The sequence below is a fragment of the Zootoca vivipara genome, chromosome 13 (genome assembly GCF_963506605.1).
Source record: "Zootoca vivipara chromosome 13, rZooViv1.1, whole genome shotgun sequence".
NCBI lineage: Eukaryota > Metazoa > Chordata > Lepidosauria > Squamata > Lacertidae > Zootoca > Zootoca vivipara.
Window position 1 is genome coordinate 10,930,061 of NC_083288.1, and position 23,523 is coordinate 10,953,583.

At 45.0% G+C, this 23,523-nt stretch overlaps 1 protein-coding gene across 14 annotated transcripts in view; it reads left to right on the forward strand.

The window, feature by feature from the left end:
• The window catches only part of TANC2 (tetratricopeptide repeat, ankyrin repeat and coiled-coil containing 2), a 196,449-nt gene extending 174,594 nt beyond the window's left edge, over window positions 1-21,855 (forward strand). For all 14 annotated transcript variants that reach the window (XM_035136412.2, XM_035136410.2, XM_035136417.2 and 11 more), the window contains 8 exons: window positions 2,739-2,872; window positions 5,266-5,389; window positions 6,412-6,587; window positions 8,846-8,978; window positions 10,450-10,541; window positions 12,844-12,990; window positions 14,566-14,666; window positions 16,231-21,855. In XM_035136412.2, the coding sequence (XP_034992303.2) occupies window positions 2,739-2,872; window positions 5,266-5,389; window positions 6,412-6,587; window positions 8,846-8,978; window positions 10,450-10,541; window positions 12,844-12,990; window positions 14,566-14,666; window positions 16,231-18,175 (2,852 nt within the window). In that variant the 3' untranslated portion in view covers window positions 18,176-21,855. The remainder of the gene's footprint in view (window positions 1-2,738; window positions 2,873-5,265; window positions 5,390-6,411; window positions 6,588-8,845; window positions 8,979-10,449; window positions 10,542-12,843; window positions 12,991-14,565; window positions 14,667-16,230) is intronic.
• The last annotated feature ends 1,668 nt before the right edge of the window (window positions 21,856-23,523 follow it).

Consider the following 23,523-nt stretch of genomic DNA (forward strand, 5'->3'; position numbering starts at 1 on the left):
AAAGAACATCCTGATAATCCACTACAGCAGGTGCCTCCTTATTTTTGGCAGAGAAATGTGGCATTATAGAAGACAGTTGCTTCATGGCTTCTAATGACTAAATTAAAATTGATTCATTTTGCACAGTTAGCAGATTCACCCATCTCAATGAACTTCCGAGAGATCTGGATCAGGGTTGTTTTACAGAAAATGTTCATTTGCATGGAGAGAGGGTTGGTGCGAATGCTTCAAATAGCGGAGAGAGAATCCAGGCCAGAATATTCAAAGAGGCAAATTTAAGCAGCACAAGACAAAGGACTTGGTCTGCTGGAGAATGGGAGGGTGAGAAAGAAATTGCTTTGCCGGCAGTTTATTGTGTCAGTCTGGGAAAGAGCAACTTCAAAAAGGGCTTTCGTCTGTTTTTCAGGGTGAAAGTGTCTCCTCTAACCCAGACAGTACACATTATGCCAGGCACAAGGCACTTCCATGTTACACAAAACTCTTGAAGTCTTGAGAATGAATGATCGCTTGGTTGTACAGAAAAGGCTTTTGCTGCCGGTGGGCTCTGCCTTGACCTAAGAAGGGACCCAAGTTTGCATTTAGATGGAATCATGTCTGTCTGATGGCTGCATTACAGGCTTTTGCCTGGTGAACTCTCAAAAGTATTGCAGATGAAAATGCAGGGTTTCGTTTTGTCTTCTTAAAAGTGTCTGCCCAAATTGCATTTGGGGGGCCAGGGGGTCAAATCATTCAGTGCTTTGGTTCAGTTCCAGTTGAAATTGAAGTTCTTCGTGCTCAGCCCAATAATTTTAGAAACACATTCAGCATGCCTAAATTAGTTCAGTTCTGATTCACATGAGAAAATGTTCATGCCATTCACGTAGTACACATATGAATAGATGACCCATATAATTGTACTATTCTATATGATTAAACACACTAGACAGAAAACTCTGTCAATTGTACATAAATTTGAATATGGGGGAGGGGGGCAGAAGGACATAATAGGCTGATTTGGTATTATTACTTAATATGTAATATCATGAGAAATGTAGCATTTCAAAAATTTAAAATGTATTCACCCACCCCCATGCAGTCAGATGCGAAATGAGCGCCGCAACCCCAGAGTCATCCGCAACTGGACCTAATGGTCAGGGGTACCTTTACCTTTACCTAATCCCTTGGAACCAGGGCTGGCCCATCCATGAGGCAAGGTGAGGCAGGATCCCTAGGAGGCAATGGATGCAACCTCCAAGGAATGTATCACCTCTGCTGGTGCCTCGATGGCAGCAGCAGCTGTGGCCCACTCATTGGACGCTGGATCTGCCGCCTCTGCAGTGGCCTTTAGAGAATAGGAGGTGCTGCTGGTCTCCTCCCACCCATGTTCCTGATGTAGATATCGATCTCCCCTCCCCTTCAATTAGATCTTCACTCATCCCTTCTTCCCTGGCCAGCTGGGGTAAGGAGTGGGGTGCCATTTTGTGGTTTGCATCAGGTGTCAAAATGTCTTGAGCTGGCCCTGCTTGGAAGTGCCTGCTTAAGAACACGTGCCCTGGGGAATTACTGTGCACTTGTACTGCCAGCAATTCTGCACACCTGGCTACTGCAGATGCAGCCTGATGGGAAATTTACTTTGTAATAATAATAATAATAATAATAATAATAATAATAGCAATATGTGTGTAGATCTATGTACGGGGGTTGGGGGGATGTTACGCTAAACAAAGTATTCTCTCTGATAACTTAACCTGGATGTGGAGAATTGAACTTCAGTCTTTCCTCATCTCTTGTTACTTAGGTAAAGGTAAAGGGACCCCTGACCATTAGGTCCAGTCGTGACCGACTCTGGGGTTGCGCGCTCATCTCGCATTATTGGCCGAGGGAGCCGGCGTATAGCTTCCAGGTCATGTGGCCAGCATGACAAAGCCGCTTCTGGCAAACCAGAGCAGCACATGGAAACGCCGTTTACCTTCCCGCTGTAGCGGTTCCTATTTATCTACTTGCATTTTGACGTGCTTTCGAACTGCTAGGTTGGCAGGAGCTGGGACCGAGCAACGGGAGCTCACCCCGTCACAGGGATTCGAACCGCCGACCTTCTGATCAGCAAGCCCTAGGCTCAGTGGTTTAACCACAGCGCCACCACATATAGCAATTACCATGACTGATGCAGATTAAAAAACAACAACCCCATTTAATGTGTTTTCTAGTCAGTTGAGCATGTGAAGGGAAGCCGTGGGAGTGAGCACGCTAACTCCACCCTGTCCCCAGTTGAAGGATGATCTTCTGAATTGGGGAGTTTTCTGTGCTCATAGAGGCTACCCACATGCTTTAGAAACTGGGAAAATACATGGGGAAGAGGAGCCTCCCCTGCTTCAGAAGATTACCCTCCAACATGGAATGGTAGCAGGAGGTGGAATTAGTGTGTTCATTCCCTTGGCCACTGGATAATGCCTGAAGAGGGCTTAAATCTTTCCAGGGTCTATGCTACCCTTTATCTCTTGGGCGAATAACCTAAAGCCTTTTTTATTTGTAACCTTTTTTTTGTAACCTAAAGCCTTTTTTTATTTTAGGACCACTATCCTTTTGTCATGTTCTTTGTCATGTTCTTCTTTTTTAAAAAAGAAGAAGCCTGTAGGCAGGGATTATTTCCACTTTAGCCATTGCACAGCACTTAGGTGCATGCCATGGCTCGAAGTCATTCAGCAGCAGCAACAGCAGCCGGCTTTCCTTTATTCCAATTGGTATTTTCTCTCTTCCAGCCCTGACTGCTGCAGCCGGACGAGGCAAGCTGGATGTTTGCCGCCTGCTTCTGGAGCAGGGAGCAGCTGTAGCCCAGCCCAACCGACGTGGCGTCGTTCCCTTATTCAGTGCCGTTAGACAAGGCCATTGGCAGGTAAGGGGAGTGGGAGGGAGAAAACAGCTGCCTGTCCTTGTCCTAATAAGGTAACAAGTATGTATACAGCTTGGATTTTTGGAGCTGCTTCCTGTATCATTTACATCACATGGGCCTTTTTGTGGGATATCCTCAACAACGTGAGAGGAGTTTCAACCTGTGTCTCCCTTTGGTGAAGTCCTGGGAAGATCGCTAATCGATTTTCAGTACCTTGGTGCCTGTCTGAAGTTTTCTGTATTTTAATTATGGAGGCTTTTAGATGTATGTGATGTAAACAGGGATAACTGTGGTATTCCTAGGAATGCAGAAGGAAAGGAGATTGCTTTGACGTACTGCTAAAAAGAGCATTTCATGTGTGTGATTCACATGTAAACAGTGCCTAACTCTCATTAGAAGAAAGCTTATGGTTCACAAATGCTGATGGAGATTTATTGTGCTGGAAGGAACATGTTTTATCCCAAAGGTGCCAAAAGTTCCAATTTAAATTTAAGCATTTTTTTCTACATCATGTAGAAAGCCCCATTAGCCTATTCCAGGCACGTCTAACAGGTAGATCATGATCTACCAGTAGATCACCAGACGTCTGTGGTAGATCACTGGTAGATGACTGGCTCCCCCCCCCCCGAAGAAGCTCAACAACTTTGGCTCCCCTAAAAAAGCTAATCATTTTAGCCCTGTACCTCCAAAAAGTGGGGCTTCCCTCCTTCCCAAAAAACCCCCTCAAAAACCTTGACCTGAACCCCCCCAAAAGGGGGTAGATCACTGGCAGTTTTTAAGTGAGTAGATCTCTGTGTCTTGGGAGTTGGCCACCCCTGGCCTATTCCAACATAGGCAATTCACTCTTTATCTCCCATGTAGCCCTCTTTATCTCCCACACACCTCAATGATGTTCCCCACCCACCCACCCGCCTTTTAGCAGTCCACGATTTCAGTCCATTCCCACCTAACATTTGATAAATAAGGGTGTTCCCTGGTTGGCATTATTGTGTTTTCTGGTTATGGTGGTTGGTAACTCAGACGTTCACTGCATTTAGAAATATGGGGTTGCCAGTGTTTTTGCAACAGTTATTCCAATACAGCCCAGCATGCACAGATATAAAGAAAACATGCATTATATATGAAAATGAGAGAGGGACCAGATAGCACAAGGTAAATGACATGGAGGCAGCAGGATCACCCAGAATCTACCCCGAGTGTACCTTAGTAGCCTATAGTATCTATACCATACATTAGCTTATACCATTGGTGGGGAACCTCCATCCCATGGGCTGGGTGCAGCCCCTGTGATCTCTTAATCTGTTCTGCCAGTCCCTCACCAGCTCTGTTCTGCTTCCAGAAACTCACTTAGCAGCCTCCATTGAGAATCAACATGGAATATGCTGCTATGTCTTTCTCTATTTCTCCACTCTCTCTGCAGTTTCCCCTCTTTCTCCACGCTCATCCATGGTGCAGTTGTAAACATGATGCCTTGCTTGACCCCCTCAGCAATCTCTCTCTCTCTCTCTCTCTCTCTCTCTCTCTCTCTCTCTCTCTCTCTCTCTCTCTCACACACACACACACACACACACACACACACACACTTACACTCTTTTTCTCTGAGCTTTCCCTGTGCAATCTCCAGTAATTTGGGGTAAGCAGATTTAAACAAGTCTGTACATCTACTGTTGTATGCTGTCTCTCTGGAGGGAGATGGCTGAGGACCTTTTACAGGGAGGAGCTCTAGTGAGACGGCTTGCTCCAGTAAGTAGGTGATGAAAACATGGAACACTGTACCGTAGAGGTGCCCCACCCCGAGGAAGGGGATTCAGGCTGCAAAGATATCCTTTCAAGGTGTGCTGAGGGTGAGCCAAAGCTGGGCAGAGCCACAGAACCTATTTTCCAAGGAAGCCCAAAACATTTGAATGTTGCAGTTTGAAAATCCTAACTGGCCCCTCCTTCCCCTTCCCCAGCAGTAAAAATAACATAATGTATAGTCATTGTGTGTGTGAATGAGGAGCGAATGTGTGAAGAGAGGCATTTCTGTGAATAGGGTGTGAAGCAGGTGCGGTTGCGAGTGTGAATATGTTGGGTTGTGCGGTTGCGAGTGTGAATATGTTGGGTTGAAAAGGATTCTTCACCCCTTGTCTGGAGGCAGGATGTGCAGAACATTCTGAAAACTTCACATCCATTTTAAATAAAAGTATTTCTTAAATGTAAATCCAATGGATATATGAGGAATGTTTGGAGGTGGAAGATTTTGAAAGTACTAGACTTAAGTAGGTGTAGCATAGTGACATTTTAATTGCAAATTGAAACTTGTCGTGAGTACAGAGCGTAGGGCTTAGGCATTTTTTCATGGCTCTCAAACTGTGCACAATTTGTACTCATTGCATCCTTGCTTTGTATGCTTTCAGATTGTTGATCTCTTGCTCACCCATGGTGCAGATGTTAACATGGCAGATAAACAAGGCCGGACTCCTTTGATGATGGCGGCTTCGGAGGGGCATTTGGGCACTGTAGAGTTCTTACTAGCACAAGGTTAGTTTGGAGTAGTGTTGAGATTAAACCCAAGTATGTGTAAGCAGACTTCAAAATTACTGCGAAGATAGACCTTGAGGTTAGCTTTCCACAAATTTCATACCGTTGGATGAAATCATGCAAGCTAGACTCAATTAAGAATTAGGATGCTGTATATCAGGCATCCCCAAACTTCGGCCCTCCAGATGTTTTGGACTATAATTCCCATCATCCCTGACCACTGGTCCTGTTAGCTAGCGATCATGGGAGTTGTAGGCCAAAACATCTAGAGGGCTGCAGTTTGGGGGTGCCTGCTGTATATGAATCTTTCATTTACAGTGGAATAACCTTACTTAGTTGATTCACTTTTTGCAGGCATAACTTTATGAACAAAATGTCCCTTCTCATGATTTCCCAATTCAGGTGCTAATCCCACCCCCACCCCCCAGTCTACAGGTTCAGAAAATCTGACTATTTCAACTCAGCAGAATAGCTATCGGCGTAAATGACCAAAATCATGCTGTTATTCTGGCTGGCCACAACCTGTAGAGATTGCACCAGCCGTGTATTCCTCTATACCAGGCATGTCAAACCTGCGGCCCTCCAGATGTTTTGGCCTACAACTCCCATGATCCCTAGCTAGCAGGACCAGTTGTTGGGGAAGATGGGAATTGTAGTCCAAAACATCTGGAGGGCCGCAGGTTTGACATGCCTGCTCTATACTTTGTTTCTTCTCTCTAGGAATCAGCTCTTATCACGTCATTCTTTTCCAAATGGTATTACCTTTATGGTCTGACAAGTAAGCGCTTCAAATGTCAGCAAACTAGTTGGTGGCAATTTTCCTCCAACGTTCCGGGCCCAGCCAGTATATGGAATATTGCAGGGGACATAAACGTCTCTTAAATAAGGCACACACTTCCATGGAAGAAAAAAAAACAACTTCCAGGAATGAAACTCTAAGGAGGGGCACTATGAGTTGCAGGTGGGTTTAGCGTATTTGGAAATACCCTAAGCAGTCTTGCTTTGTGTTTTGTTTTTCCCAGGATCCTCCATTTCCCTAATGGACAAAGAAGGACTTACTGCCCTCAGCTGGGCTTGCCTAAAGGGACACCTTTCAGTAGTACGAGCTTTGGTGGAGAGTGGAGCTGCTACAGACCATGCTGACAAAAATGGGCGCACGCCATTGGATCTAGCTGCTTTTTATGGTGATGCAGAAGTGGTAGGTGCTTTGGGGGCGGGGGGCGGGGGGTCAGAGAGAATTCAAATCCAGGATGATGTCAACCTTTGGAAAACCCTTTGCAAACTTAGTTTAATTAATTAATTAAATAAATTTGTATACTGCCCTTCACCTGTAGATTTCAGGGCAGTTCACAACATAAAAATAGAAAATAAGAAACACAGAATACATCATAAAAATGAGAACAAAAACAAACCAATTCCCTCCCCCATAACACATTTAAAAGTGCATCAGATGTTAATCAGCCAAAGGCCTTGATGAAGATGACATTTTCGCTTGGTGCCTAAAAGTGTATAATGAAGACACCAGCTGAACCTTCTTGAGGAGAACATGTCACAAATGGAGAGCCACTGTAGAAAACGCATGTTGCCACCCTCACAAAGAGGGTGAAGAAGGGCCTCAGGTGATGAGGGTCTGAGTAGGTTCATATAGAGAAGCATGATCCTTGCGGTATTGCGGTCCTGAGCTGTTTAAGGCTTTGTAGGTCAAAACCAGCATTTTGAAACTAATTGGCAGCCAATGCAATTGGGCCAGGATCAGTGTAATATGCTCAAACTGAGCAACCTGGCCGCTAAATTCTATACCAGCTGAAGTTTCCGAAATGTCTTCAGAGGCAGACCTACGTATAATGTGTTGCAGTACTCTAACCTTGAGGTTACCAGAGCATAGACAACAGTAGTTAGTCTGTCCCTGCCCAGGTAGGGGTGCAGCTGGTCCACCAGCTGAAGCAGATGAAAGACACTCTGCACCACTGAGGCCTCAAGTGACAACAGAGCCTCCAGGAGTACCCCCAAGCTGCATACCCACTCCTTCGGAGGAACTGTAACCCCATCAAGAGCAGGCAACCTCCCATCCATCTGATATAGGGAACTGGCCACTAACAGTGCCTCAGGCTGATCTGGATGGAGCTTGTTTGTTGATTCTCATCCAGTCCATTACCGAGGCAAGACAAAGATCCAGCACACCTACTGCCTCACCTGCGGATGTAAAGAGGAAGTAGAGCTGTGTGTCATCAGCATATTGCTGACAGTGTACTCCAAACCTCTGGATAACTCCACTCAGTGGTTTCGTGTAGATGTTAAACAGTATAGGAGATAAAACCATTGGAGGCTGCATGGGGCTGAAAAACACTCCCCAAGCATCACCCTCTGGAAATGTCCAGCCAAGTAGGACCGGAACCACCGCGAAGCGGTGCAACTCACCCCTAAGTTGGACAGCTGCTCCAGGAGGATACTGTGGTTGATTTACTGAGCTAATTGAGGAATGTGGCCACAAACCACCTTCAAATTCTTATCCTACAGTAGTGGTCAACTTGAGCACACTGAGGGAGTTTTGCTTCTAATGTACTGAGCTGAAAGAAAAAGAAAGAACAGGCCTTAGAGCAGGCATCACCAAACTTCAGCCCTCCAGATGTTTTGGAGTACAATTCCCATCTTCCCCGACCACAGGTCCTGTTAGCTAGGGATCATGGGAGTTGTAGGCCAGAACATCTGGAGGGCCGCAGTTTGGGGATGCATAGCTGCCAAGTCTCCCGTATTCCCTGGGAAACCCCCATTTTTCCAGCTGTTCCCAGCCGAACAAACGGATTTTTTTTTGTTTTTCCCGGTTTATTCTGGCACGGCGGCCATTTTGGAACTGAGCGGAGCATGCTCAGAAGCAACTTTTGATGCTGCTCTGCCCAGTTCCAAAATGGCTGCAGCGCGACTTCTGGTGCGGTGACCATTTTGGAACTGGGCACAGCAGCATCAAAAGTCACTTCTGAGCATGCTCCGCCCAGTTCCAAATTGGCGGCAGCGCTACTTCCGGTCTGCTACTTCCGGTCCGATCCCTTATTTTTAAGGCAGGAACTTGGCAGGTATGTGGGGATGCCTGCCTTAGACCAACAGTATAGTGTCAAGCAAAAGTAGACATCACACTTCAACACAATGAAGTCTGCAGCTATTTGCTGTGTGGCATGTATGCTCTCTCTGATTTGGTATGGCCTGGAGTGTGTGGTTGGCATATATGGGTGGTTTTACCTTTGAGCTGGGGGTTGGATCTGATGGCTTTTTGATTCATTCCAACTCTTAAGTTCCTTCAGGAGTCAAATGAGGTGAAGGATAAAAATAGTTGGGTTTGCCATTTTGGCTCAGCATCCCACTCTCAATTCTTTTGAGCTCAAAAACCTGCACTTAATTGCATGATCATAATGTCTATGACTTCCAGGGTGATGCTGATTTCAGTTGCTTGCTTATTTGTAGGTTCAGTTCCTGGTGGATCACGGTGCCATGATTGAGCATGTGGATTACAGTGGGATGCGCCCCCTCGACAGGGCAGTGGGTTGCCGCAATACTTCTGTTGTTGTCGCACTACTGAAGAAAGGAGCCAAGATAGGTAGGAACAGTCAAAGAAAAGAAAACCCACCTTGTGAATCTCTCAAGAGCCATATTTCCTCCCAGGTTGTGCAAACATGCGGCACTCCTATGAAAAAGGCATGTCATCCAGTTTTGAAAGAATGCTGCTTCTGCTTCACCAGCAGAATGCCAGCATTCCTGTGTGCTTTGGCTGCTGCGTTGTGTTAATCGGACATTGGATTTCCCCCCTGCCTAGCTCTTGGCAAACTGGGAGAGTAACTCTTAATGAGGTTTTTCCTCTGAGAATGACCACCACTTCAACGATTCTACTGTGCTGCTGTGCTGATATGCTGCTGTCAGCTGTTGCTTTCCTTGCTCTGTAGATGCTTCCAGGTTTGGGCATTGCCTGCACTGCTCTACTCCCCTACAACCCCTCACGTCACAAGGGAATTTGCTGGTGCCTTGGCTGCTTTGCTGCCTGCCTCTCACTGCTGCTTTTTCCTTTTTTTTTAATTCACCTTCATCCATTTTTTTCTCTCCCTCTTCTACAACTTTTTTGTTTTCTCCTTTTCTTCAAAGGCTGTCAGACGCTCCCGAGTCGCCCACGAGGTATACATCATTGCTGTCATCATCCAGCTTGGTGGTCTGACAGCTCTGCTTTCTCTTCTATGGTTTTGCCTGCCTGCATTCTCTCCCTTCTCTTTTCATTTTTTTCTCACCTTCAAACAATTATTATTATTTTCCTTACTGTTGCAGAGAATAACTTGACCTCAAGACCTAATTCACTTTTAAAATGCTGCCAATTTATTTTTATTTTTTTACTCAAAGCCTTCTGAAATGCTTCTCCATGCCTTTCTGGCTGTTTGAGAGCTTCCCTATTTGACAATTAGCTTGCCAAGTGAGACCATGAAGGCTTGGTGGATTTGTAAAGGCCTACACAAAACAGTGGTAGAATTGGACTGCAGTAGAAGGGGAGTGTATCCAGGTATAAGCCCTGTTTGAAGTGAGCATTGTTCTGAAACACCAAATATTTTTAAAAACTCTTTTCACATTGTGCTGACACAAATATATCACAAATAAATTTTCAGCCCCAAATACATCCAAGTTGCTGTAGCATACCATATTTAAAGTTTACATGGATTGATCTATATTGTTTGTTAAACCCTTTTGATTTCTTCACTAATTACATTTTCCAGAACGTAACTGTCTTTACTTCCCACCAGTGCTAATTGGTGGGTATTGATGCCTTCTTCTCCAGCACTTGCGAGTCATTTCAAATGAACTGAAAGAAAATATTGCAAGGGAAAGGCGTTTTTAGCTTTGAGGCATTCTTGTGAGAACCCCACTCTTTTGCTTGGGACCATCTTGCTCCTTGGGTTGGCTGCACCAAGTTGTTCTCTCCAGCAGAAATTTCTCTCCCCCCCAGGATGTTTATCCACCTTAGCTTTCCTCCCTTACCACCTTTTGCATTGTATGAGTTTTTTACCCATCATGCATCCTGTACACTACAGGTCCAGCAACCTGGGCGATGGCCACCTCCAAGCCAGACATCATGGTCATCCTGTTGAGCAAGTTGATGGAGGAAGGAGACCTGTTTTACAAGGTGAGAGATGGAAAACTGAGTTTTTCACCAAGTATCAGTAAATGACTTTGTATCTAGTTATCAATGTTTATTTCTTTGCTGCTGCAAGTGCATCAAAAGAGTTCCTGAACTTTCACATTTTTTTAAAAAAGCATTCCCCCCACTTGCTCTTCTGACTATATGCCACAAGGGTGACTGAGTGGGTGTCAAGTCTATGATGTTTCTTTATTCTGCAGAGTACCTTCACTCTCTCAGTGGCTAAAAGAACCTAATTTGAATAATTTGAATTCAAATGAGCAAGTATATATAACTGTGCTTAAGTTGCACAATTCATGTGCATCAGTTAATTTGTAATTTTTAGCACAAGCAGTCCTGACAGTAGCTTGAATGAATAAAAATCCCCTAGTCTCAGAACCTGGCAGCAGGTGCCCATTACTTGAAAACACTGCAGTACATCTAAGTTAAGGGTTGCCTCTGCAGAATATATCTTTATTTTTGATATTTTGATCTGGTGGCTCTTGCACTGCTCATGGCCATTGGGATTAAATGCATACAGTCGGCATGTCCATAGAACTTGAGACCCCATTGAGCCCCGTGTCTGACAGGATTGTCCATAGCATCACTGCTTGACTAAATTGCTGGGCTTGCAGCAGTAGCAACAACCAAAAAACACTTTTATGTTCTCCAATACGTGGAATAGCTTTCTTAGAATCAAGGTGGTTCTCTTAATTCAGAATCTTGAGCTACTGCTTGGCTACAGTTTATACCTTGCACTAAAAATTAAAATTCTGCACCACATTGCTACTTGCCTTGGGAAGAAAGCCTCTGCTGGTGCCAATGGGATGTTGCCATCCAATGTAGATATTTTGGTGATATGAGCAGAAGACACAAAATGAGGCACTAAGCTTATGCAATGCCTTGCCCAATGAAAGTTGTATAGTAGTACCTTGGTTTCCGAACAGAATGCGTTCTGGGTGTCCGTTCAACTCCCAGAACCGTTCAAAAACCAAAGTGCAACTTCCAATTAGCTGCAGGAGCATCCTGCAGCCAATTGGAAGCTGTGCCAGACGTTTGGCTTCCGAAAATCATTCGAAAACCAGAACACTCATTTCCAGGTTTTGATTGTTCAGGAGCCGATTTGTTCAGGAGCCAAGGCGTTCGGCTTCCAAGGTACAACTGTAGTTGGTTTCCTCCCTTGCTATTTTCTGCTGATTGTTAACCACTATATCTTGGCAGGGTTTTGCTGCATCTGACAGATAAACCAAACAAACCTACAAAATTAACTGATTTTCATGTGTTTTTCAATGATAGGTGTATATTGTTGTTTTCATAAAATTGTAATTTGTAGATATTGTAAGCTGAGTCTCCTTTTGCAACAGCAAGGGGTGGGATATAAATGGTTTCATAAAGTGAATGAATAAATAGATGAATAAAAAGAGATGCATTGGAGGCAATTGCCCTGAGATACAGAAACTAGAGGCAATTTGGGAAAGACAGGTAATTTAAAAGTATGTGCCACTTACGATATTATGGAGGTCCCTCTGCACTGACCCCTCCATTTCCAGGACTGGAAGTGGTATTGTAGGCAAGAGGCTCTTTCCTGCCAAATCCATCCTTGAAATCCTTCTGCTTCTATAGTGGGGAGGCCATTAATAGTTCAAAATTTCCTTCAGCTGGGAAATCAGCCATGTGTGAGGGGTGGAAACAGCCACTCTTTTCTAAGCCTTATGTCAAAGTAGTACAGGAAGAGGTTCTGTTTGGCAGGAACCTTTGGGCAGTTTATATTACTGTCAGGCACATGTTGTTAGTCGGTCACTTGTGTCCTCATTGGTCCCCTGCCCATGGTGAGACAGACAAGTAGTTGACCAGGTCAGTACCACAGACTAGTACCAATGTGTGCAATACTTTTGGACATACTTCCAGTGAACATGATGTGCCCAGTCATTCTTTGAACTAACCGTTACCCAGTGTATTTAGTATTGACAGTCAATCCAGTGGCATCTTAAGAAAACCCACCTAACCATTCTCTAGGGTCTGAGCTTTTCAGCTGTGCTAAGCTTTCTCCCTCCAGTATCAGAACAAGAAACCTAAGAGCACACCAGAAATTTATTTACAATCTACAGAGGAAAGGTTTTCTCTTAAAGACTTCCATGCAGCCAAATTTCATTTGGCAAGGAACGACAGCTTGCCATGCTTATTTCTAGATCCCTCTGATGCAACTGTGTAGGCACATTCAGCTGTCTTCAGTGATTGTCTTATAACTGCTACAGTGCTGAAATAGAAAACTGAGAGGTGCATTTTGACCTGTTTGCCATTCTGCTAGAAAGGGAAAGTGAAGGAGGCTGCCCAGCGCTACCAGTATGCTCTGAAGAAGTTCCCCCGAGAAGGGTTTGGAGAGGACCTGAAAACCTTCCGGGAACTGAAGGTGTCACTCCTTCTCAACCTCTCCAGATGCCGGAGGAAAATGAATGTAAGTGGCCTCCTTCTCAAAGCCCCTTCCTGGCGATGATCCTTTCCCAGCTCCCTTTCCTGTTCCTAACCACTCCCTAACCAGACTCTTTCCCAGACTCCTGGAATGGCCTTGAAAACCTCTACCTTTTTGTAACCTGGTTGTCCTTCACAGAGCACTGGCGTTTTACAGTTCTGAAACAGCCAAGCAATGGTTTGAGATTAATTTCAAGCAATTAAAAATTCATCGCTATATAAAAACAGCTGTTATAGCTCTCTTTGATTTTTTTTTCTCAATGTCTGTATGTGTGCAGATAGGAGGATGCTGTCGGACTTGTAATGCTGTCATAGCCTTCTGAAGCTCTTGCTTTCTCTTAGAGCAGTGACTCAGAATCAGAAACACATACCCCACACCCTCCCATCCTCCTCCTGGAGCTGGGCAACAATTCGCGTTAGCTGCAATCTGTTCCTGTGTCTAAAAACATAGCATGGGAAGTGTTTTTACAAGTGCGTGAAAGAGAAACAATACTGTTTATGCTAGGAATCCAGTAAATGTCTCCGCAATATAGAAGCCAACATATATAATAAAGCTTTACACATTTGGATTTAAAGTCAAGGATTCAGCATGCAAACATTTTAAAGAATAGACATGTTTTAATCATATCTGTTAAGTGTGGCCACAGAGCTAAGAAACAGTGTTAACTTACATTAGCGTTGAATTTGCAGGTAGCATAAATTGTTTAGGGGAGTGCTTTATTAGGGAGGAGAGAAGCAAGAAACTAAAAATGTATGTATAAAACCAAACATACCCAGTGAGCATATCCAGACCATTTTGAAAGGTTTTCTTAACCTTCCCAAGGTTTGCATTTTCCTTTTTTATTGGTTAGCAAAAATAAAAAATAAAAAATTCAGACTTACTGTGTAAGTAGAGGCTTACTTGAATGCCCTCATCGCAGGGTTGTGTTGCATAGCTTCACTGCAGACATCCACTCCAGCCAGAGTCAGCAGCCGTGTTAAGGTACCCTATACCCAAACATTCAGCCCAATCACAGTTGGCAGGGTGAGTAGCCAGCGTTGAAACTGGCAAGGGGCAAAGCTGTGCAGCTATGAACCCCTTCACATGTTCCTTTAGCACACAGTTCAAAAGAACCCCCCCCCCCCAAAGAAAGGTCATGAGAAGAGCAGATTGATGGAAACTCCTGTTTCCAACAGTGCCCAGTGTAAAGGTCTAGGCCACACTTCTAGATTAGTGGTGCAGGAAGAAAATCAACAATAAGTACATACACTAAAGAAGACCTGTAAAATTGACAGAATCATTTATCCAGCAAGGTTTCCAGGGCAGACAGCATACCGATTGAAGAGACACCAAGGAACGAAGTGAGTCCTTATAGGCCCAGCTTGGGAGCGGATAACATCGTAACTTCACAAAACAGGGTTGGATCTCTCGATACCAGCTATCTGTGACATGATGTCAGTGTTGGGAAATACCAAGTCCACATATAAAAATATTTCCATGTCATATTATTATTTTTTCTTCCCAAATTCTGTGTGTGTGTATATATTCAATGACTTATCTACGCACCTATTGTGATGGCAGGATTTTGGAATGGCGGAGGAATTTGCTACTAAAGCACTGGAGCTGAAACCGAAATCTTATGAAGCTTACTATGCAAGAGCAAGGGCCAAACGCAGCAGCAGGTGAGAGGAGAGCCAGAGAGAAATGAAAGGTTCTGTTCTCCTGAGGTTTGGGTGTGACACATTCCAAAAACGCCCCCATTCCACACAAATGAATCGACAGCGAGGGATTGCCCAGGGGAGACTATAATTCTAACCCTCAGAAATACCAGGTTAAGAAACTCGCCCTCTTCCATTAAGCTGAGCACCTTCCACAGTTCCAAATATAGTAATTCTGTAAGCTGGACCATAGTGTCCTCAGAGCATTCTGTGCTAGATTTATTCACATCACTGAAGCATGCAGCAGCTGAGCATCTGGAGGGCATGTTTGGGGGTTAACTAGTGATTGCTCTGCTCTGTGCTCAAAATTAGTTGTTGCTATGGGATGAAAGCAGTGGGATCCAGTTGTATCTCATCTGTGTTCTGGTTGGTGCTTAAAGGGGCCTGGCTCATCTGCTGCAGGTGGGATCACATTTCAGAATCCTGAACTGACTGGAGAGCTTTGCCTTTCAGCCACTGCTAGCCTCTTTGCTCAGCTCATGGAGTAGGGTGCCTGCTGTGACTGTTTGGAGCTTTGTTTTGTTCCAGAGTTTCTTTTGTACCTATCCATTTGATCATCACTGCTGAGCTTGAGGCCCTGCAGTTTAACCTCTCAGCTCAAGGACGACCCACTGAAGTGGCAATAAACCCTCGTATGGGTCTCTCACTGCTATAATTAAATTTCCATTCCAAAACAAAGCTCTATGAATTGAGCCACACTTTCCCTCTTTTATGCATTCATATTCGGCTCCCCACAGCTTGCAATAAATTGGCAACCAATTTCCTTTCTGGGACTTTCCCACATTTCTTCACTCAGGGTCCATTATACCACTTTTTTTTTAAAAAAAAGCCTTCCCTTGCCATACCATGCCTTGCCTCCTAGCATCAGCAGTCAGGGTAGGTCAAAGTTTTGGGACTTGGGGAAATTGTTGTGTTTTTAAAAACCAAACAATAAAACAAAATGCATGAAGGGTGTAGAGGATATTCTCTACCAATCGCAATCACATTCAAGTAGATGACTGTTTTGTTGAAAAGCTACCAGTGTCCCTGTAAATGACAACCCACCTCCCCCCAAACTCCCCACCCTTCTGTTCCTCAAAAGATAGCCAAAGGCATTGTGGGCTTGTGTCAGGCACTCTCTCCCTTCCTTGTTCCCTTCATTCCCAAGAGAATGAGAGCAGAATGCATTGGCTGCAGGAAGGCCAGAGCTTGCCACTTGCCTGGAGCACTGTAAGGGCTTAAGCTCAGACCTTAAATAGTTGGAGGGGCACAGCTAAACCTACCCTGTGTACCATAAAGTTGCCTTCTTTGTTCCCTTCATTTCCAAGAGAGCAATCTTGGGAAAACTGGCTTGTGTCCTCTGCTGTGGAAATGGAAGAAACAGCCAAAGGCTGAAGAATCTGGTTCTTACAGGACTCGGAACATCCTCCCCACCATGACTAGCAATGCTTTTCTTCGCAAGAAACTTGTTGCTTGAGTCTTGCCAAATCCATTCCAATCCAGAGTAACTTTGGTTCTTCTTTTTTGTCCCCTCTTTTGGGTCAAGCAGGCAGTTTTCAGCAGCGCTGGAGGACCTGAACGAGGCCATCAAGCTCTGTCCGAACAACCGTGAGATCCAGCGGCTGCTGATGAGGGTGGAGGAAGAGTGCAGACAGACGCAGGCGCAACTACAGCAAGAGCCTCTTGCGGTATCTGAACCTGAAACGCAGCACGAAGAGTTGTATGCAGTGCAGGACATCTTGGAAGAGGAGTATCTTGAGCAAGATGTAGAAGAAAACATTTCTGTTGGCTTGCAGACGGAGTCAAGGCCTAGCCAAACTCTGCCCATCATCCAGAGCCCACCTTCTTCCCCTGCCCACCGAGACTCTGCCTACATCTCCAGCTCACCACTTAGTTCACACCAGGTGTTTGACTTCAGGTCAAATAGTTCTGTGGGGTCACCAACAAGGCAAGGGTACCAGCCCACCTCCCCAGCACTCTCCCCAACACACCAGAACTCCCATTATAGGCCTAGCCCAGCACACACATCTCCTGCTCACCAAGCCTCGTCTTACCGTTTTAGCCCACCTCCAGTAGGTAGCCAAGGGAAAGAATATCAAAGCCCACCTCCTTCTCCCCTCCGTAGAGGCCCTCAGTACCGAGCTAGCCCTCCAGCAGATAGCATGAGTGTCTACAGGGCTCAGTCTGGCTCGCCCGTACGATATCAGCAGGAACCCAGCATCAGTCAACTTCCCAGTCGGCCAAAGTCTCCACTCTCCAAAATGACACAGAGGTCCTTCCAGATGCTTCCGCTGCCTGTTGCAGTCCCCCAGCAAGGGCTCAGGTTGCAACCTGCCAAGGCACAGATCGTCAGAAGCAACCAGCCAAGTTCAGCTGTGCACTGCAGTACTGTGATCTCGACGGGCACTTACGGTCAGGTGGCCCATTCAGTGACCAGCAAATACCAGTCGGCATCGACGGAAATGACCGCTGGCCAAAATCGGCTGGTCTACCAGAGCTCCATTGGGGGAATAGCGGGGGATGGGCGGCCCATGCAGCACGTTCAGGCCAGTCTCAGTGCAGGGGCCATCTGCCAGCATGGAGGGCTGGCTAAAGAGGATCTTCCACAAAGGCCTTCCTCTGCCTATCGCGGTGGGATGAGATATAACCAGACCCCACAGATCGGGCGCAGCCAGTCAGCTTCCTATTACCCAGTCTGTCATACAAAGCTCGATCTAGAACGTTCCTCCCTACCCACTAGCCAGCTTGGTTCACCAGATATCTCTCACTTGATACGAAGGCCCATGGCGGTAAACCCCAATGAAATAAAACCTCACCCACCGACCCCAAGGCCTCTGCTTCATTCTCAAAGTGTTGGCCTCCGATTTTCCCCTTCCAGCAATAGCATCTCATCCACTCCCAATATGAACCCCCCCTTTCGCCCTTCTGCTTCTATTCAGCAGATGGAGATCCCCCTTAAGCCTGCCTATGACAGGTCATGTGATGAGCTTTCCCCAGTCTCTCCAACGCAGGGAGGTTACCCCAGCGAGCCTGCCCGCTCCAGGACCACACCTTTCATGGGAATCATTGATAAAACGGCCCGGACTCAGCAGTATCCCCACCTGCACCAACAGAACAGAACCTGGGCTGTGTCTTCAGTGGATACTGTCATAAGCCCCACGTCCCCTGGAAACCTCCCCCAGCCAGAAACATTCAGCCCACCTTCCTCAATCAGCAGCATTGCCTTTTATAACAAAACCAACAATGCACAGAATGGCCACTTGCTGGAAGACGACTATTACAGCCCACATGGGATATTGGCCAATGGCTCCCGAGGAGACCTCCTAGAGAGAGTTAGCCAAACCTCTTCGTATCCCGATGTCAAGGTGGCCAGGACACTGCCTGTTGCACAGGCGTATCAGGACAACCTCTATAGGCAACTTTCCAGAGACTCCAGGCAAGGACAGACATCCCCTATCAAACCAAAGAGACCATTTGTGGAGTCTAATGTGTGAAACGGACGTGTCTTGGAGTAAGAGCCTTGTTTTCAGCACACTTTCCCCGGCTGAATTCCCATATTACACTGCTGTTTTTCTTCCTCCCTTTTTAAATTTTCCATTCACCTAGCAGGCCACCAACTAGGGGGTTTTTCTGTGTGATGATGAGGCAGTCCAAGATATGCTCCAAACCCTTTGCTGCACACAGCTGACCTCAGATAAAGCCAGCACTGTACATGTCTTCAGCTGTCAATTAGGCAATGTTAGTACACAGTGTTGGGGCTAACCTAGAAGGAATCTACTCACTCAAGAGAGGTAACCAGCTCTTTGAAAAAAACAAAATGTGAATTTCAAAATTCAGATTGGTTTGAATATAGGCTTTAAAACACTAAATTTTCCTCCAGAGTGCTGAGCCCTTTTGACTTGGAAATTGCACTCTTTCAGTCAGCACAGTGCTGTCCACATTGTTTTGTTCTGTCCAAAGAGCTTGTTGACCAGCACAGAATGGGGCTTTTATTTTGTTCATAATACAATGAGGAGCTATGCATAAAACCCATCCTGCTTTATCCGGTGTGATAGGATTGAACATTAGTATTAAGGGTTCATGGTTGTGAATTTTTAAAAATCCTTTCCAGCCAATCTGTTGGTATGGACTTCCACGGGTAACATTGCTTTGAAAGGCATGTTCGGAATGATACTGTTTTGATTTCCTCTGAGGCAGTTGAACAAATATTCAGGGAGAAATCAAAGTTCTCTCCACTTTAGCCAATCAGTGGGCGGCTACCTCGGTCTGTATGTTGGACTTCCTGTCCATTTTCAGTGGGCTTGTCCTAATGGAACAGCACCTTACCGATTCACACTCCAGGTATTGTTCCCAAATCAAGAAAGCTCATTATAAACTGTGAGGTGTCCTATCATTTTAAAGCATGAAGGAGGAAACTGAGAAAGAGAAGCAGAATTTGTACAAGCACTCCCATTGTGACGGTTAATGCCCTCCCCCTAGAAGTCAGTATTAGTACACTCGTAGCAATGCTTCCTGAGTTAGAGATCCATTGAGCCATCTCTGCATTCCTTTTCCTGCAGACACTTTCGGAGTGAAGCACTTTCTTCCACTCTTCTTCTCTAGTTGTGGGGCGCTGCGATTTGGGTCATTTAGACCAATACGATACTGATGTTTGAGGAATATGCTCTTAAGTGTTAGAAGCTGGAGCTGTTTTTCCAGGCCAAATACAGAAGGCAGAACTGGGTGGGAGAAGATCAGATGTTGACAAAAAGCATGGCAAGGAGTTCTGAGTGCAATTAAAGGTCATTCCTGAATAGCAAGGGCTTTTCAGATTCATGCCGCTATAGGTTAGCTGCCTTCATTCTATTGGGGTATGAAGAGTAGTAATCTGTGAATGTATGCAGGTGCTCAAAAGGTCATCAGAGGTACAGCAAAATGGCAGGAACACAAAGGAATGCAAAATCACACTTTGCCCTTTCTTCATTTTGGTTGGACAAAGGATAAAGCTGGCTTCCTGTTAATTAAGCAGGGTTTTCCCCTCCATGCTATGATTGCACCAGCCGTGAACGGCTAGTCTTTTGTCCCAGCTGAAACAGAGTTCCTCATTTCTGTTTATCAGGATGTGCAGAATGATACAATGATTTCTGAAACATAAATCAGGTATATACATACCCTTTGCTTCCTATGATTTACTTTCAGTACTTGCCTTCTTTCTGAAGTCCGTTTGCTGTCCTCAGGAGTCCCTCTCTATAAATAGAAAAGTGATTAGAATAGGCATTTCCATTAAACAGCAAGGCTTGCACCTTCAGGTGAGGTTGGCAGGTTCCATACCTGGAAGTGTTACTGACAATATGTTTATGCTTTAAGGTCCTGGAATTCACAGGCACAAAAGAGATTAACGTAACAGTTTCAGGAAATATTTTCATTCTCAGAACGAGTAGTCCTTATTTGAGAGTGAAGGGGATGTTTTCAAGGGTTTGTTTTACTTTGGTTTTTTACTTTGATCTTTCCTTCGGACTCTTTTTGTACATCTTTTTCCAGCTCTTAACTGTTGTATTCCAGAACCTGCAGTAATGGAAAACACTTAGCAAAAGAGGTGTTAGCATAATTTCTTCTGTTGCTACGGGGCTTGCCAAGGCGTACTGGTGCCCAGCAAGTCCAGAAGTTGGCAGCTACATTTTTCGGGGATATGCTTTTCTGCTGTTTCAACTTGCATGGTGAAAGGGATAGTGATGTGCTCTCTTGTGAATGTGTGTATGAGAGAGGGGAGAGGGAGCTTTCATACATAACCCAAGTTATAAAGAAGGTGCAACTTTAAATTTGCTTTCCTTTATTTTTGGGATGGATAAAGCTACTTCCTGCTTTCCCCACACGTTACTTTTGTTGTCTTGGGGAAGTAAAAAGGGTTGATAACCTCCCCTCAGCACTTGCTATATGTAGGGATCATCCTTATGATTTTAGTGTTGTCTTAGACATTTTTTTCTGCTTTATAAAGACAGATTACTTTAAACTCTTAAAAACTGGAATACACACCACCAAACAAGAATATGTTTGCATGTGTTTATCGGTGATTTTTCTTTCCTTAAGAGATTTGTGGCAACTACTTTAGAACTGCTTGTATCATGCAGAAGATAGAACCCATTTTACTGCAGCGGACAGTGGAAGGTCAAATGAATTGTTTCCGTTGTTTGCCTTTTGGGCTACAATAAAAGATCCTCGCACCAAATTGTTTGGTATGGCTGGAGTGCACTCAGGCATTAGCTGCTGTCTTTTCCGATAAGGCAAGTAGAGAAACGCAACCAAATTTAGCTGTATCCACCATGCGGGAGACGGAGGAACAATGTTGCTGTCATTCCGATCCGATCACCTTTGCAGTTCCAACATACAAATCTTCTTGATGGCATAATGCTGTAGTTCTTGGATCTGGCTGCTTTGCTCTGCTGTTCACTGCCACGGGGTTCCCAGTACCATATCTGTTTACATTTAGTATTTAGTGAAAGAAATGGCATGCACAACATCCAAAACAAGGTTTTAATACTTCCATTGGGCAGGGTTTCCCCCTCTCCTCTTCTCCCCCCCCCCCCGGTACTGTGTTGTGATTTCACAGGATTTTTGCACTGATGGGTTTGTCACCTGCTCTCTTTGTAAATGGGGGGGGTTGCACTTTACAGTTTCATTTGTCACTATGATAAATGCTGGTTATTTAAGTGTGATCAGTGTCTTCATTAGAAATACAACAGAACAGCTCTCGTCCTTCAGTGTATTAAAACAGAAGCAATGACTCAAAGTATATAGCACAAGTATTAGCTGTTGTACATAAGCATCAAAAGGTGAAGTACTTTTTTCAGTATAAAGAGAAACATTTGCTGTGACTTACCGAACTGATCTCCTAGCAATTCTCTTTAGGAGCACCTGAGGCTTAATTGTGACTGCTTTTAGTTACCAGGTAACACACATCTCAGCTGAAATAGGAGCCGTTTTTGTCTTAGAAGTTGGCAGGAGGCACTTCCTTCTGTATTTGCTCTTGGCTTAGACCTCGGTTGCTCATTGTGTCCTCTCCTGAAATACAATGTGATAGAGCACAAAGTAATTTCTTTCGCTGTCCTTTCTGCAATTCAAATGCCTTTCCAAGTGAGGCTTTTTCTACTCAGGAAAGTGTGATAGAATGGCTAACACTCACTCACCCACCCACCCACCCACCCACCCACCCTGAAGGCTCCCAGATGCTTTTTTTTAAGGGCCATGTAAAAATAGCTGCACCTGTCTCCCTCTCTAAGCTGGAGTTTTAGAACTCTCTTTACCCGCACAGTCAAACACACCAAATAGTCCAGTGGCATTTCTGCTTTGAATGTATGCCTGTGTATGCCACCACTTCATGTCATTCTAACACTGCAGAAAGCTGCTAGGCTCAGTGGAAGGCTTATTCTAGAGCTAGAATCTAGATGCAGGTTTATGGTGCATATGTTTTGGCTCTTGAAGCAGTACCAGCTGCTTCTCTCTGAGGACCAAGCTAGACCTGTCCTTAATTGTGAGAATGGAGCGAAGAAGCACTTTTTCGTTTGTTATGTTAGTAATTGCCATATCTGAGCAGCCTCAGAACCATAGGAACCAGGAGGGGGAGTTCCACTTTACTCACCATGGTCCCAGCAACAAATTGTAGAAAGCTGCCAATTGAGTCTTTCTTTAAAATGTAAAGAGCACCTTCTGGACTTTGGCACATGTAGAGACTTCTCTCCACCCTCTGTCACAGTCTCAAGGTTTCACAGGCTTCACCATGGCCTACCCAAAAAGTGGTATTTTGGTATGTGGTATGGCTTACCACATACCAAAAAAAGTCAAGCAATTAACTTGACCCTGGTTTGAGTCTGCCTCCCGGAGTCTCGCCACTTGGGTGCCTATAAACTGATGCTGGCACCTGGAAATTTGAAACGGAGGGTGGAATTCAACACTAGGCCTACTCAGAATAGGCTCGCTGAAATTAATGAACATGACTCCATGAGGTCTTTTTATTTCAAAGGGTCTACTCTTGAGTAAAAGTTGGTTGAATTCCACCCAACTAGTCTGAGCTGGCTCTTTAAAATAGGATGGGAGTCTGAATACATTGCAAGGTCTGCTTTGTTCCAGGGGAGAGAGCTATCAGCTTGGAACATGGCTATACTGCTAGCTGTAAGAAATGTACTTAGAGGTGAAGAGTTTATTTGAGAGTGGCTGAAAATGTGCCTGCTGTTGCAGTTTCAAAGAGGCAGAGGCTGCCCACATATGCAGAACATTTGGGAAGGAGAACATTTCCTTTCAAATACTAAGCCTGAAGGCTGTTTTTCTTTTATTACATGTATTTCTTCTAACAAGCATTAGAGAATGGACTGCGGAGAAAGGGGTGGGGGAGCCTGCACATATTTTGAAAGCCCAAGTCACTGGCTTGGCCTTTTGCAGCAGTTAACAAAATTGCTACCGTTCCAGATTCACACGGAAAGTCATCTAGTAAAAACCAAAGTGCCAGCTTCTCCACGCCTTACATAAAGCAACGAACATCACTGCGTGCCTAGAAATTATTCTCCTCTGCTTAAGGTGGCCCCTTGCAAACTCTTGGGTGGCAGGCGACATCTCTCCCCATTTCCCTTTTCTTAAATACACTGGGAGTCCCAGGGCCTTCATCTACCGGAGTTCAGCTTATAAAAAGGGCTTAGAAGGGGACAAGAACTAATGTACCTCCTTTGACATGTTAGATGCCTTCACTAAATGTATGGTTGCTGTGGAAAGCGAAGGAGGAACTTGGGGCACAAGCACAAAGGGGTGGAAAACCTGAACTGCTCCCCCCCCCCCGGAATTACTTGAACTCATTTGCTGGATGATTTTTCTCCCC